This window comes from Pristiophorus japonicus, chromosome 13, assembly GCF_044704955.1.
Source record: "Pristiophorus japonicus isolate sPriJap1 chromosome 13, sPriJap1.hap1, whole genome shotgun sequence".
NCBI classification, from domain to species: Eukaryota; Metazoa; Chordata; class Chondrichthyes; family Pristiophoridae; genus Pristiophorus; species Pristiophorus japonicus.
Genome location: NC_091989.1, coordinates 48,339,539 through 48,356,131, shown reverse-complemented (window position 1 = coordinate 48,356,131; position 16,593 = coordinate 48,339,539). Strand labels below are relative to the sequence as shown.

The following is a 16,593-nucleotide window of genomic DNA, read 5'->3' as shown; positions in this document are numbered from 1 at the left end:
TGTGAGTTCAAGACTAGAACATAATAATTTATAATAATTAGGAGCTCAGTTCACTCATTAATTCAGTTCCCACTTCCTACTGTAAATGTGGCGATTTTATTGCCTTTGAATGGGTTACTGCGAACCAAAGATGAAAACTCCTTTGTTTGGTTCAGGGTAACAGTGCTAAAGGCAATGGCGGCAATGGCAGCAGAAAGAGCAAAAGTCCATGATTGATCCCAGCACAGGTGGCCAAAGCCCTCACACTTCTCCCTGTACAGATTGCAAAGCATTTTCACCAGTTCCCGCCTGTTCAGAGCTTCCCCAGTGAATGCACTGAAGCCAAAAAATAAAATTGAAGCTGTGGGCACAGAAGTCTGTACAGTTTGCACATCTGCAGTTGTTTTGAAAAAGACTTTAACTTACTTTTTTTATTCAACAACATTGCCAGTTACTAGGTAAGATCCACAAATAGAAATAATGGTGAAACTGCTCACTACCTGGACATAAGTGAGCTGGAGGGCTTCAGCCATGCTTGTAGCCATGTTCATTTGCCAGCTGTTTCACCCTCCCTCCTGCTAGAAATGCCTCATTCTGAAAACAGGAGCAAGAGGGCAGACATTTTTAAAAGAGCATCAGCACTACAGGAATCCAATCTATGATCTGTACTATAAAAGCAGTATTCTACAATCAATATTATAAAAGACTCATTCTATAATCTGTAGTATAAAATGATTTGTACTATTAAAGCCCCATTCTATAATCTTTATTACAGAAGCCTCATTCTATAATCTGCATTATGAAAATCCCATTTAATATATTGGCCTTAGAATCTTGCTTGAAACATTTAGCATGAATGATGAGATGTCACAATATAACAACACAATACAGCCAGTCTACTTACCCTTTAGGATACATGCTGTTGCCAGATCTTGCACCCTGCGCTTAATTCCTTCTAACTTTACCATTTTTAAATATACTGTAATGTCTTGTACATATCATATTGAATAATAAAAAAGCTGTTTGTAGGTTGCAGCACATCTCAAGGTTCTGATGACATTCCTTAATTAAACAAACTACTTTTAATGTTAATGATGTCATCTGTATGCTAAAATATGCTGCAGCCTTGTAGCACTGCCCTTAGTATCCATTATCCCATATGTAACTCAGCCCAAAGCATCCATTAATCTATATTTAACGTCAAATGCTACACAAAGCACTGTTTGATTCCAGGAATAATCATTGTCCAGATTCTCCAACAGAGCTGTTCCTTTTGTGTCAGAACTTTTAAAAGTGACCTTGTACTAAAATTGAATTAGACGATAGGACATTTCATTAATGCAGAATTCTTAGAGCTTCTAGCAGCAGCCATTTAGTAATGACAACTGGCAATAGAGGAACCTCAAGTATTTTAAAAGGAGTATATACCATGACATGATTGCACTCTGTGACGGTTAGATAAACAAGGGGTATCACATGGTATCCTATGTCATGTTAGCATTCAGAAACAACTCTTGGATTCACAAAGTCTTGCAATATTTCCCAAAGTCTCTATAGGATAGTAACTGGAAGTGATTCTTTGGCAAATACGACATTTAAGAAATAAATATTAAGTAAATCTGAAATCACAATAAATATATATAAGATTTTGACATATAACTGGATTAATATTAACACCAGAAAAACAAAAAACAATATTTTGCATTTGGTTTTGAATTTTGTACAAGGAGTTCTAACCACATATACATATACATAATATAAGTGTGCCTATTGCACACATATCCATACATCCACAAATATTGCTGTATAAAATATTAGAGTTAACTACTGTATTTCCAAATGTGCAAATTAGCCGCAGTAAATAATATCCATTTTTGTCCTCTTCATAATCTTGGTAAAAAGTGTGCCATTAACATGGTGGGAGAGACGCGGTTTCCTTTTTTTACTTTTCCATGTTTGCTTAATGCTATATATGTCCCTTTGTAAATTTTCGATTCGTAGGCATTATAATTGTTAGGTAACAGGGTTTCCCTGAATTTGCATTCATCCTGGAAATTAGCCTACACAGGGAAAAAAAAACAATTGCATGTCTGTATCTTAATTGATCACATACCAATGGTCTCATAGGCTACTTGTAAGATATCAGAAATATAAAATTATTTGAATGACTCACATTTAATCATTAATGAGCAATATACCAACACTGTAACTAATGTAGAAAGGCCACAATTCTTCATTACCAATGAAAAACAATAAATCTATTTTTGTACATTAGTAGTTTGCAGTGGCTTAGACAATAGTAGTCTTTGTAGCTGTTTCATTAGTAATTTTTGATTTTATTCTTATACGCTTGTGAAGACAGAACAACTAGACATTTAATATCATTAAACAACTGTACAAGTTTGAAAGGTTTCACTTTTCATTATTTTGTGGTACATCATATTACAATTGTACCTGATTCAATTCAGCGCTTTCTTTCAAAGTGATACAAAATGCATAACTTTTAAAGGCTAGTTATACATTCATTATTAATTATCGTTATCTATTTGAAATAAGAAATCAAAGGGTAGTTTACCTACAAGCTCATTTTAAATGGACCTGTTGTGTTTTTATCAAAGTCAAGCAATTGAACAGTAACAGTTCAATTCAGAACGGAACAGTAATTTCAAATAGTATTACAGATGCATCATTACATTTTAATATATTACAGAATGCCTAGATGTTGATATATAATTCGATTTCATGAAGGAAATACCCATAATATATTGAAGTTACCAAAGAGAATATCACTCTTATTTATCAAGGAAAGTTACATTTGAAAGCATCATTAAACCTTTTATTTTAAAGGCCAGCCTTGCCTATAGTATAAAGCATTTAATATAAGCTTAGCAAATACATGTAAGTAACCATAGCAGGTTTAAAATGATTCAGGAAAATGTTGGACAGAATTCAGCAGAATGTTTCCAAATATTATTCAAACATTTCTGAATAGGTTATGGTTTCATTATTGGCCAAATATATGATGTTATGAAGACCTCACTTGTCTTAAATTTGTATTCCTGCATATGTTAAAAATTACTCTGCATCTAGAAAACTTGTGTGACATTAGAATACATACAATGTATCAGGAACAGCTCATCATGTTTTTAATTGTTAAACTGTTTCTATTCTTTTTCACTTTATACAATTAAATGGAGCATATGTGCATTTTGCTAAATATTTACAATGCTGTAACTACCTACCGTTCCATATGCTCTTCCCTTATTATTCATTGCAAAAAACAGGCCACTTGCCATTCCATATAGACTAACAACACCTCTTTCTACAGTTGAAATTTGTAACAGACCTAAGGAAACAGTAAAGGTAATATATAACTTAATACACACACAGATATATCCAACAGGAATGCTACACATTGATCAAGTTTTACAAAAGGCAAATAGCAGCATATCTGATCTGCTGGGGACAATTAGTTTCGATTGTTCTGATTCATTCCCCCAGCTCCTGAAACAGGAGTGCGATAGTCCATAAAGACAAAAACTATCAAGGTCTTTACCCATGTTCCCATTAATTTGCATACATCTCAAGTGGTGAATGCCAACAGATCTTGGTGGTTTGATTTAGGATTTATTCACCAGTAAAAGTGCTAAAAAAAAGCCCGTTCCAAATCTTAAGGCCCACAAAATTCAAACAGGAGAGACAAGCAAATCAAAAATGTATAAGGGCAAATAAATCTAAATTATTAGGGCTCAGAGGCCACAGGTGACCCACAGGCTGCAGTTTAGAGACCCCTGCCCTAAAACATTTATTACTTACCACATACTGGGCGATAGCCCTAAATAGCTAATGATACTGTACAGGGGTTCATCATTTATTTATACTGATACATTTACATTGAAAGTAAGATGATTATTAGATGGCAAATATGTCTTAATACAACACACAATACATAACCCAGTACAACATATAATAATCACAGTACACTATTACAACACATTAACCTCATAAAACAGATAACACACTAATGTAATATAACACATGAACTACAATTTATTAGCATAATACAACATATAATACATTAAACACATTCATCTAATACAACTAATGAACCCAATACAACACATTAACACCAATACAATAGTGCCCACAACACATTAAACACATTAACCTAATAGAATACACACATTAAGTAAATCTACCTAATGCCACATTAACCTAATGCAACACATACCAGATTAAATACACGAATCTAATACATTAAAACACATTAACTTAATACCACATATTTACCCAATTATTAGGTCAATGTGTGTTATAGATTAATGCGTTTAATGTTTTGTTGTGTTATATTAGGTTACTGTGTTATGTGTTGTATTATGTCCTAATACACATCACCCGAACATAACACATTAACCTAATATAACGCACAATACATTAACCTAAAACACAAGATATTAAGCTATAACACGTTAAACCAATGCAACACACATATTAATCTACTGAAGTGCTGTAATTCAATATTAAAGTTGCTTAAGGACATTCGTTTACGCTTGTCGTTGTAATTATATGAACTTCAAAGTTAACTCACTGTACTGAGTTTCGGTATGTACACCGTTTATCCTCCCGCCAGGCAGAATCTGAAGGTGAAACCCGATGCCAACATTGCAGTAAAGCCTCCGTAGTCTTTTGATTCCCAGCAAATAGTCAGGACTGTGCCAGATCAGTTCTGATGTGTACCCTGAGACCCCAATCACAGACCTGGATAGCAAAGTCTCCCAGTTTATTCCCGAGGTGCTGTTAGTCCTGGCTGTAAATGGATACGGATACAGGGATATAGTTCCAGGCTGAAGAGCCAGGAGAACCAGTGCAGCTAGCCTCAAATGAATAGCTGCCTTGCAGGACATGGTGAGGAACAGCCTTTGCGTTCTGGACTTACGGCGCCAGATAGGCACGTGGTTCCAATTGATGGCCCTAAAAATACCGCCGTTCGACGTTTTCTGCCTTGTGTGTGGGCGCAGGGTCTTATTTTTGGAAGGCAGATTAGTATTGCTGACATGGAATAAAGGCCTGCGAGTTGGGAGAGCGGCGGAGAAAGAGCAGATGACACCAGGGTCCCTGTGGTTGGACCCGTGTTGGGCCTCCTGACACTTTATGTAAGCGGCCAGACCCCTTTCTACTCTCAAGACAGTGCCTGAAGCTGCAGAAAAAATGGAAAGACGGATAAAATCAGTCGTGAGGGATTGGTGGTCTGGGGATGGTGGCCTGGCAGATCCCCGAAAAGTGCAAAAAGGATGCAACTTATATTCCGGAACTCTGCATTCTGTATTAGACTTCACTCGATCATATATCCCAGTGTTTGTGTGCACATCTTCCCAATAGTCCTCATGCAATGTCCATTGAGAGTAGCCACGCCTTTCAACTGCAAGACGTAAACATAAAATGCTGGAAACAGCTCTGCAGAGAGAACAAGGGAAGCTAACGTTTTCGATGTAGATGTGACCAAGGTCCCCAGCTGAAAGGTTAATTTCTCTCCACAGATGCTGGTGTGGCTGACTGAGTGTTTCCAGCATTTTCTGTGTTTGGTTCAGATTTCCAGCATCTGCAGTGTTTCTTTTTGTTTTTATTTATACTCGTTAACTCTCCATGGACCACTGATGAATTTTAGATCTGCGATTTCTTACAATGTTCTATTTTAAAAGTACATTGTTTGGAGGCAATATTGACTTTGGGTGATGGTGTAAAATCAGCTAACCATTATCAGCAGACATGTTTAACATACGGCTGAATCAATATCCGTTTTAAACTATCAGCCTAAGGCAACATTACCCCCACAGACTTGAAACGTAATGGCCTGGAATTTGCAGTCAGCGGCGAAGCGAAGGCATTCACCACAGACCCCGAAGTAAGCTTTGCACAAGGGTCTCACAATCTCTGTTTCGAGGACTTCGGGTTTTCTGACGTTCAATTCAAATTAGAGGAGGATGGTGGGGATTCCCGAGTGTGAGCTGCTGTGACGTCAACAAGCTGTCTGAGCAGCCAATTAAAACACAGAACTCTCACAGACAGCAAACAAGGAAAATGCTAACTTTCAAAAAATGTTTGAGAAAGCAAAACAAAGATTGGTGCTCTCGCATGCAGGAAAAGGCAAACCTGAAATAATGATCAAACTTTAAAAAAATATATAGTTTTAACATTTCTTAAAAATGTTATTTTTTTATTAAAATGGATAAATTTGACACTGCACAAAATTCTAATTAGTTTTTCAGGCCCATAACCTTTGTTTAGTAGTCAATACACTGTTAATACTTCAGTTACACCTAATCCCTTTGTGTCTACCTTTTAGTGGGGAATTTAACAGCGTACTGCTACGGAAGAGCTGAAGTTTTTATCAGTTTCCCTGATTTGGCTGATTACACTGATTGCTGGCTCTGTTGGGGACGGGCACAGTGCAGCCTGCGTCGGAGCTGTGAATGACAGACCGCAACCACATGGTCCACATGCCATACACGAGACTCCTAAAGCAAGTGCTCTACTCGGAACTCCTTCATGGCAAACGAGCCAAAGATGGGCAGAGGAAACGTTTCAAGGACACCCTCAAAGCCTCCCTGATAAAGTACAACATTCCCACTGACACCTGGGAGTCCTTGGCCAAAGACCACCCTAAGTGGAGGAACTGCATCTGGGAGGGCGCTGAGCACCTTGAGTCTCATCGCTGAGAGCATGCAGAAATCAAGCACAGGCAGCGGAAAGAGCGTGCGGCAAATCACCCTCCCTTACCCTCAACGACTATCTGTCCCACCTGTGACAGGGACAGTGGCTCTCGTATTGGACTGTTCAGCCACCTAAGGACTCATTTTAAGAGTGGAAGCAAGTCTTTCTCAATTCCGAGGGACTGCCTATGATGATGATGATGATGATGAAATCCTAAAGTTTGAAAGGCAGAATGACAGTGAACTAGCAGCGTTTGCCAGTTCGCCATCATCCGGGCCAATAATTCCAGGCCAATGTAGCTTCATTAGTGAAAGAAAAATGGGCAAACATGGGCACAGCTTGATAATTAAGGAATGTCACAGGGTTCAGTGATGAATATGAATGTATTATATCACATGCATAACTGTTTGCTTCAAACAAGTTACATTTCTTTGCACACAATGTCACAGAAGCTATTATGTACCATGGAGTATGTTATTTTCTTTATCCATATTTATTCTGATAATCTTCAATTCTATTTCTAACCAGAATAGTAGCAAATAGAAGAGATATGAATATTAATTTAAAACAAAATCCAGTTCATAAACATTTTTTAATTGATTCCATATTATTTTAATTGGCTGAGTTGGTTGTTGTTTTGCAATGTACTGATACTGGTTGTAGAGTTCCCTATGATAAATTCGCAATAATGAAAACACAATCATTAATATTCAGTGCAAATATCAGCACACATTAATAATATATTCAGTTTGCTGATCATCAGTCAACACAAAATCTAACCACAAACTGAAGTAAATGAGTACAGAAATCTAATAATATAGATTATCCAAAAAAGGCCACCTTGGGGTGATTCCTTCTGTTTTAGGTGACAGTTCTACACTACTAGAACGTTACTGTTATCTTGGATAAAATATATATGAACTATGGCCAATCCTAATACTCAACATTAGATTAAAATGATTAATATCCTTTTATTGGGTTAAGGCAGTATCCATATTGTTAACATAATTCCCCATCAAAACAGTATTAACCCTTGTCCACTATTACCTGCAAAGATATAGTTCCAAATATCCTAAACATGAATAAATTCAACTTTATAATTGAGAGTTAAACTCAATATTTGATTTACTCAAATAGATTTGCACCTCACTCCCAAATAATTATAATTCTTAATTAGTTTCATTGGTCTAATTGTTCTGGCAGCAGCTGGAACATAGGAGAGGGTTTGTCCTCTTCATTTTCAGCTGCTAGCAGGGTAATCACTTCTTTGCTATTACCATCTTATTTCTTGGCCCATAAAAGCTTTCACTGCCTCTATGATCTTCCCAGGATTACAAAACTCAGTTGATATATTTAATCCCATATCAAATGTTAATATTTTAAGAAATGTTGTTATATTCATCACAGAAACCTAATCAGAATCAAAATCTAAATAAAATACACACTAGATTACAATGGTTTGAATTTTTTTCAATGCGATCAGGAGTTATGTAAATACAAGGATTCTTTATTAATATTACTGCAGTCCCAACACCAATTGCAACTGCATTGTTTATTAGGTTGGGTACAATCACATAAATACCCTACTCACCAGAACTGAATATTTTGCCTTTATAGGAGCATTGAACATATTGCTCCTCCCTTCTGCAATTGTTATCATATTGTTCCCCCTTTTATCTCCACTACCACTTGGTCTCCTATCTGTTAAAATCACATCTTCTGCTACTTTTCCTACTTCCACTACCTCTGTGTTTCTAACTTTACCCCCTTGCCAAGATGTCTAGTTTAAACCCTTGAACCTCCCCCTGCATTAATAGTTTAAATCCCTCTCCACTGCTCAATTTAGCTTCTTTACGAGAACAATGTTCCATTTCGGGCTATCTTTTATCTGTTTATCTTTACAGCTGCCACTTGCTTCAGAACCCATCCCAATCCCTTTTACATCAACTCTCAAACCATCTCTTGACGTTCTAATTTTCTTTTTCAGTAACTGACCTAGCATGTAGCACTGGGAGTAATCCTGAGATTACTATTCTTGAGGTCCTGCTGTTTAATCTAACACTTCACTTTTCAAAGTCCCTTTGCAAGACTTTCGCACATCAACTGGTCTTTGTGAACTATCACTTCTGGCTGCTCACCATCCCTTTAATGAAATACAATTTTTAATTTACGTGCCGTTTCCTTAATAAGTGTATTTAAAGTTCAAGAATTTTTTTTTGAAGTTTATTGAAGCAGCTAATTTACAGTAGGTTGTTGTGCAAGGAATAATAGACATTCACTGTTATTTTAATTAATGAAAAAATTGCATTGGAACATCACATCATGCCACAACATTTATAACTCAGTATCACTGAGGGAACAGAACAGAGGCGCTGCACAAAAGAGCAAAACGTTTGTTAGCATGTCTCATTACATGGACATCTGCACCATCAGTGACATTTAATGCAAACTATTAACTCTTCCTCTTGTATGCTCAACTTTTCACAATATATTTTTAAAGAAGCAGTTGTTTCTTTCCAGTGATATTTTTATCCTTTTCAGTGAATACTCTTGTTCCACAGCTTTGATTTCAGGCAACAGGGTCATCAGCTGTTGCACTTGACCTCAAGCACTGCAGTTTCAGTTGGGGTGTTCGTGCTCCTTGATGGGTGGCAGCAGTGGTGTTTCAGAAAGATGTCAGCTGGCTGCTTCTTTCAGCAATCAATCAGCAGTTTAAAATCTGACCTGATAATGTTGAATTAGCTGAAATGTCTTCTCGAAGTGCAAGTTTGGTACAGCACAACTAAAGAAAGCTTCAAAGAAATATGTCTATCAGAGTTTGGTTATTCCTTCTTGAATTTCAAACTCTTATTTTTTTTCTCTGCACAGCTCAATTAATACTCAAGAAACATTTTTCTTAATCTTTCAGACCAGCTCTCCACGTTGGTAATCCGGCCAATTAGACAAAGAGTTAGCTAGACCATTTGAAACAGCCCAGGTTCAAGGTTAATTCAAGCCAGAACGACAATGAGCTTAGAACTGAGGTGGTAAGGTTAATAAAGATTTCACATTCAACTGACAGAAGTAACTTGTACTGTGGATCAAAATGGCATTTAATCTTGGGACTTCGAGCACAGTGAGGTACAGTGGCCACCAAATCAGACAGCACTTGCTGTGTAGCTGAATTTCTGGGTGGCCTTAAATTTCCTCTGTTCTTGCTCCGCTATCTTATGTAAGGTTACAAGGACACCTTCAAAGCCTCCCTGATAAAGTGCAACACTGACACCTGGGAGTCCCTGGCCAATGACCGCCCTAAGTGGAGGAAATGCATCCGGGAGGGCGCTGAGCACCTTGAGTCTCATCGCCGAGAGCATGCAGAAATCAAGTGCAAGCAGCGGAAAGAGCGTGCGGCAAACCAGTCCCATTCACCCTTTCCCTCAACGACTATCTGTCCCACCTGTGACAGGGACTGTGACTCTCATATTGGACTGTTCAGCCACCCAAGGACTCATTTTTAGAGTGGAAGCAAGTCTTCCTGAATTCCGAGGGACTGCCTATGATGATGGGATGGGACTTCTGACTGTCCACTAGTTGTGCATCTGACCCCATCCCATTTCCAAGGATCGGGTATTTAAATAATTCAGGTGGGCACAAATGCCATTTATGGGCCAGCTGGGCACCTGTGAGTGAGTGAGAGGGGGAGGGTAACTCACTGCAGCATCCTGTCTCAGAGTGGGTCGGTTGGTTATGTCGGTTGATGTTTTTTTTAAAATAAGGCTGTTAAATTTAGAATGTCAGTTTCCCTACTGCAATTGCTCACCCTGTGACATGCTATATCCTGCATACTAAGGATTGCTCCCAGATTGTAACTTTAGGTGATAGTGTGGGCTCCTATGGAAACTGCCTTTTGTGATGAGAATAAGTATTGTGAGCAAGCCCAAATCATAGTAAGTATTGACAGCTGCTCCAGTGATAAAAATGCCTGAAACTTAAATGAAAAATATCACAAACAGTTAAAAAGTTAGAGGTGCAAAGGCAATAGCAAAGATTATGTTGAAGGCTGCAGATCAATTCAGGAGTTGATATAACAGTTCTAAATCACTTTGTATGACTTCACATGAACTTTTTAATTAGATCATATCTGATATCTTGTTTATTAATAAGGGAAATGTGTAACAACTGTCCCTGTTTATTTCAGGTTATTCCAACCAGTTGAAATGAATTGTTGAAGCTGAAGGTTTTGTGCAAGAGCTGAGCACGGGAGGGACTGGTGTGCATCATCACCCCCGGCAACCAAATTTTAATTTGATTTAAGTTTACCATCCAAAGTTTAATTGGTTTATTTTGTCAGTTTTAGTGCCCCCCCCCCTTTAATCAGGGGGCACTTGATTTATGTTTTCAACTAAAATAGTTGAAGGTTTTGTGTAGGTAACAGTTCCAAACTAGTTGGAGTAATGAATTGTGAAAAAGGGAAACTAGGATCAGTCAATGGGAGAATAAGTGAATGTGCTGGTAAATGAGATGTGATTCGTTTATGATAACATGGGAAAATAATGGAGGGGGAACTGTTTGGAGGGTGAAATTACCACGTGTAACTAACAGGTGCGTCATAATTTGATAGTAACCCGGGACCAACCGCCTTCACAGAATTACCAGTGGATTTGGTCAATGTTTAAATTGTAGCCACAACAAAGGGGCTATAACGGGGCATTGTTCAGCGTGGAAGCGGGGACTGGGAAATTTAGTGGGCAATGTTTCCACCCGCTGCTCCCAAGTGAGAATACATCCCAGGCATATTTCTGTTCATCCTTCACTCCTGTGCGATTGACCTCCGCTACTGCAGTGGGAGTCCAATTACTTATTCATCGCAGATGTAAATGAAAGTCCGTTCATGTTAACGAGTTTTTGGACGGAAATTCCACCGTTGAAAAGCAGGTGAAAAAGACGATGAGCTTCCAAGTCCCTATTTAAAGGGATAGAAGCAAGCTGTTTATGGATATTTAAAATATATTTTTCATTCAAGATAAAGTTTTAATGTATCGAATTTTACAAGGAGTTTCAAGCATATTAAATTATTGTTTGGAATTACACATCTGATTACATTCATTTATTTATAAATCATTTCTAATAATGTAAATTATAGGTACTTTAAGTTTATTTAAATTTATAGGTACTGTAAAGTACATTAATTTATTTAGGATTGTACTGACAATAAAATATTTTGAATCCTGTAATTTTGTAAAATAGATATTTCACTACATATTTAAAATTGATTTTTCTTTTGTAATTTAGAGTGAATTGATTAATCTGAAATTGTACAGGGGAAAACAAGTTTTCATTTTTTGTGGAATTGTAGACATAATTTAGAGTATTTTCGTTCTATAGAGTTATTAGATACATAATTTAAAGAGCATTCATTTATTTAGGATTATATTGGTAAGTTGAAGTGCATCAGTTTATTCTCTAGATTGTACAGGTGACTGTATATGGTCTGAATTGGATAGCTACTTTAGAGTGAAAGCTAACATATTGAAGTGTAGGCAAATGAAAGTGCACTAATTTATTATTTAGACTTGTACAAGAATTTAAAATGCATTAACTTATTACTTAGGAACAGTTTCAGCCCCTCTTGTTTGCTCCACCATTCAATTAGAGCATGGCTGATCTGTACCTCAACTCCATTTACTGCCTTGATCCATATCCCTTGATATCCTTGCCTAATAAAAATCTGTCAATCTCAGTCTTGAAAATTTCAAGTGACTCAGCATCCACAACCTTTTGGGGTAGAGAATTCCAGATATCCACTACTGTTTGTGTGGAAAAAATGCTTCCTGATTTCACTCCTAAATGGCCTAGCTAGATTGAGACCTCTCGTTTTGGATTCCTCCGCTAGAGGAAATAGTTTTTCTGTATCCACCCTAGCAAATGTTTTTATCATTTTAAACACCTCAATTTGATTACCCCCTCAACGTTCTAAACTCTGAGGAATGCAGGCCAAGTTTATGCAACCTGCCCTCATAACTTAACCCTTTAAAAGCTGATCTAATTTTGTTGAATCTGTGGTGCATCCCCTCCAAAGCCAGTATATCCTTCTCGAGCTGCGATGCCAAAAACGTAACACACTGATAGCGTCTGACCAAGGCTCTGTACAACCAAAGCATAACTTCCTCTCCATTGTACTCCAGCCCCCCCTTGAGATAAAGGCCAAAATTCCATTAGCCTTTTTGATCACTTTTGTACCTGTGCACCAGCTGTTAGATTACTTTTTGTACCTGTTCTAGCTTTTAATTATACTGGCAATTTAGAATACAATAATATATTTGGAATTCTAAGTGTTATTTACAGTGCATTTACTTATTTTTGGAATTGTACAGGTAATTACAATTTCACATCCTAAATGATTGTACTCTAAATTCCACATACAATTTCACATCATAAATGAATGTATTTTCAATTACCTGTAGAAGGTCATACATTAATTTATGATGTGAAATTGTACATGGAATTTAGAGTACAATCACTTATTATGTGAAAATAAAATTACCTGTACAATTCCACAAAATAAATGAATGCTCTGTAAATTACCTATACAATTTTGCATAACAAATTAATGTAAAATATGATGGAATTTTACTGGTAGTTTGATGTAGTTTAAGTCATCCTCGACCCCGAGGGACTGCTTAAGAAAAGAAGAGAGTTTGATGGACATTAAAATGCATACAGTAGTATAGTAATTATGCGACTGGATGATCAACCCAGAAGTTGTAGTCCTGTTATGGCAAGTTGTTCAATTGAATTCAATAAACCTGGTGATTGATGAGCTAGCACCAGAAGTAAAATCACAATGAAAGCTGCTTTTTGGTTATAAAAGCTAAACTGATTCACTAATGTTCCTGTATAATTGAATGGGTAAGTTAAAAGTAAATTAACCTGTTGTAATTGATCATGTAATTTAATGTATACATTTGGAATTTTACATGTAATTTACAGTATGTTTGTTTATTATTTGACCGGCGGGTCATGTAAATTGCAATAATTGAATTCTACAGAATATATATTATATATTAATTCCTTGTTTTAAATTGTAGAGGTAATTTAGAAAGCATTCATTTATTAGTTCTAAAAATATACTAGACATGACTTGTCTTTCACAAATCCATACTGGCTATCCTTAATTAACCCATGTTTTCTAGGTGAGTAATCCTGAATTAAAGTCTCTGGAAACTTATCCACTAAAGACGTGCTGTCCAAAATACAGTCACTTAATATTAGGAATTGTACAGATAAAGTGCATTCACTTATTGTTTGGAATTGTACTGGTCATTTAAATTATAGTAATTTTAAATATTGAAGTTAACAAAGTGTATTAATTTATTTGCAATTTTACATGCAATTAATACATATATTTTGAATAGTACAAATAATTTAAAGTATATTCATTTATTGTATAGGTAAATATAATGCATTCATGTACTATTTTGAATTATATAGTAATTTCTATTACATTGATTTACTGTATTGTATAGTACAGATAATTTAAAATAATCAATCACATTAAATTGAATTCAAAGTGCATTATTTATTTATAATTTTAAAATTATTTTTTGAAGAGCATATTTAGTATTTTACAGATATATTGAAGTGCATTAATTTATTTTCTTGAATTGTACATGTAATCTGTAGCACATTAATGCATTGTTTGCAATCGTGCAGATAATTTAAAGTGCATTGAATTATTATAAGAAATGACAGTTAATTTAAATTGTGATCATTTATTATTTGGAATAAAACAGGTAATTCAAAATGCCCCTAAAGTATACAAGTAATTTAATGCATATTAATGTCATATTTGGAATCCTATAGATAATTTAAAATCCACTAATTTTATTATTTGCAGTGTCACAGGTTAAATATATTGTAACGGAACTTTAATGTGCTGTAATTTCTGATTTATAATTATACAGAGCATTTAAAAGCTAGCAAATGTATATGCAATTTAATGTACTTTAATTATTTGTACTTCTACATGTAATTTGAAGTCTATTCAATCATATTACTGAATTATACAGTAAATTACATTAATTTATCTGTGAATTGAACAATGGATGATGAGTAATTATACATGTAATGATGCAAGCATTCATTTATTTTTTCATATTGTGCATGTAATTTGATGTGTATTGATTATTTATATTTTTATAACAAATGTGAACTACGTTAATATATTGGTAATTGTGTAGGTAGAGTAAGATACATTCATTTATAATCAATTGTAGTGGTAATATTTAAAGAGCATTAATTTATTATTTGGCATTCTATCGGGAATTTCAAATGCATACATTTATTGTATTGCATTGTACTTCATTAGTTAAATTGTATAGCATATTCATTTCTTACATTCTATGGGAAACTTAAACAACATTCATCGATTATTTGGAATTGTAGATCTAATTTATTTATTAAATTCCAGCTTGGCTTAATTAGTAGCACTCATCCCTCTGGGTCAAAAGGTTGGGGGTTCCAGGCCAACTCCAGGACTTCAGCATAAAATCTAGGTTGACACTTCAGTATCGTATTGAGGGAAGGCTGCATTGTCACAAGTGCTGTTTTTTGGAGACATTAAACAGGGCCCGGTCGGGTTGCTTAGGCAGATGTAAAAAATCCTATTGTACTATTCAAGGAAGAGCAGAGAGTTCTCCTGGTGTCTTAGACAACAGTCTTCCCCAAATCATCACCACTAGAAACAGATTATCTGGTCATTTACTCTTTGTGGGACCTTGTGCAAATTGGCTACTGTGTTTGCTGTCAAAGGGAAAGAGCTTTAAAGCTCCTCCAGCTCTACTCTCTCCTCAAGCTTTCCATTGTTCCAGCCTCTTGTGCATCCCCCACTCCTCCCTTTGCCTCACTATTGATGCATGGTGCCTTCCTTCAGCCACCCAGGACGCACTGTCTGGAAATTGCTGCAGCATGCTATCTCAGATATTTTGCACATAATGCAAAGTTCTGGTTTACAGGAAGTGTGCTTTATGGATGGTGACTTTTGTGGTTTGCACAAAAAGGGAGCATTGGGAAGTAGCTTAAATATAACAGGACAATTCAGTAGAAATACAGAAACTTTTCTTATTAAGTCATCAATCCTATAGTTTGGAATTCCTTTTCATTGAGAGTTTTTTTTGTAGTTGTTACTCAAAGTTTCAGTGGTGTTTTTCTCTCTTGTTTTTCTGCACGCTGCCCTTCTGTAGTTGGTTTGCTAAATTAGCTCTGTTCATGACATCCTTCTTTGGGCTTATACACGTTACATCTTGCCAGAGTTGCTGTCCAACTATTCTCTTGGTTTTGACTTCTCTTCAGTCAATATATTTGATTCGCTTTGCTACTGGTTGCCTTCAACTGCCTCCACAGCCACTTACCTTGTTGTACCTTTCTCCACACATTTCAAACATCTCAATTTCTAATGCTAGTTACCTGGCTTTTGAGCTTAAAGAGGAAGCCAAGAACAGGACAAATACTGTATATTAAAGCACTCTCACATTTTATAATGGAGTGAAAATAGATTTATCAAAATGTAGACTGTTTTTGATGTATATGAAATAGGCTCTGAGCCAAAACATTGAACTAATTAACAAATGGATTTAAAATTAAGAATATTTAGACATTGAGGGCTAGAAATTCAGGTATTTGCGATATCGTTGCCTTTTTGACGATAATCGCGGCGGTATTTTTTTTACTGCCGGGCTACAGCTATCGCTGGACATTGCAAAATTTGCCAAACGGTGACCAGCAATAGCGGTAAGTTTGGCGTTGCATGACAGCAATTGTGCGTCGGAGCCGAAATTAGCGATGTTTATTAAAAAAAACGGACCTTCTGCGCATACACACAATTCCCCCCCCCCCCGCCCCGATTTTTTTTCTTCTTCCCGCGAT

General features: G+C 36.2%; 1 protein-coding gene across 1 annotated transcript; it reads right to left on the bottom strand.

Moving 5' to 3' along the window:
• Positions 1 to 1,862: 1,862 nt before the first annotated feature.
• On the bottom strand, positions 1,863 to 8,692 carry fgf6a (fibroblast growth factor 6a). The gene is made up of 5 exons (XM_070896746.1): positions 8,546 to 8,692; positions 7,738 to 7,762; positions 4,568 to 5,176; positions 3,222 to 3,325; positions 1,863 to 2,039 (listed from the first exon to the last, which is right to left on the bottom strand). Exons 1-5 carry the CDS (start codon positions 8,690 to 8,692, stop codon positions 1,863 to 1,865), a joined length of 1,062 nt encoding a protein of 353 aa, XP_070752847.1.
• Between the last annotated feature and the right edge of the window lie 7,901 nt (positions 8,693 to 16,593).

Excerpts from the sequence above, each read along its gene's own strand:
- fgf6a (XM_070896746.1), bottom strand. The coding sequence starts at position 8,692 with ATGCTAGGTCAGTTACTGAAAAAGAAAATTAGAACGTCAAGAGATGGT. Across the intron at positions 7,763-8,545 it reads CGAAATGGAACATTGTTCTC|GATATTTGGAACTATATCTT; the intron begins GTAAAGAAGCTA and ends ATTCATGTTTAG. Across the intron at positions 2,040-3,221 it reads AGGGAAGAGCATATGGAACG|GCTAATTTCCAGGATGAATG; the intron begins GTAGGTAGTTAC and ends TTCCCTGTGTAG.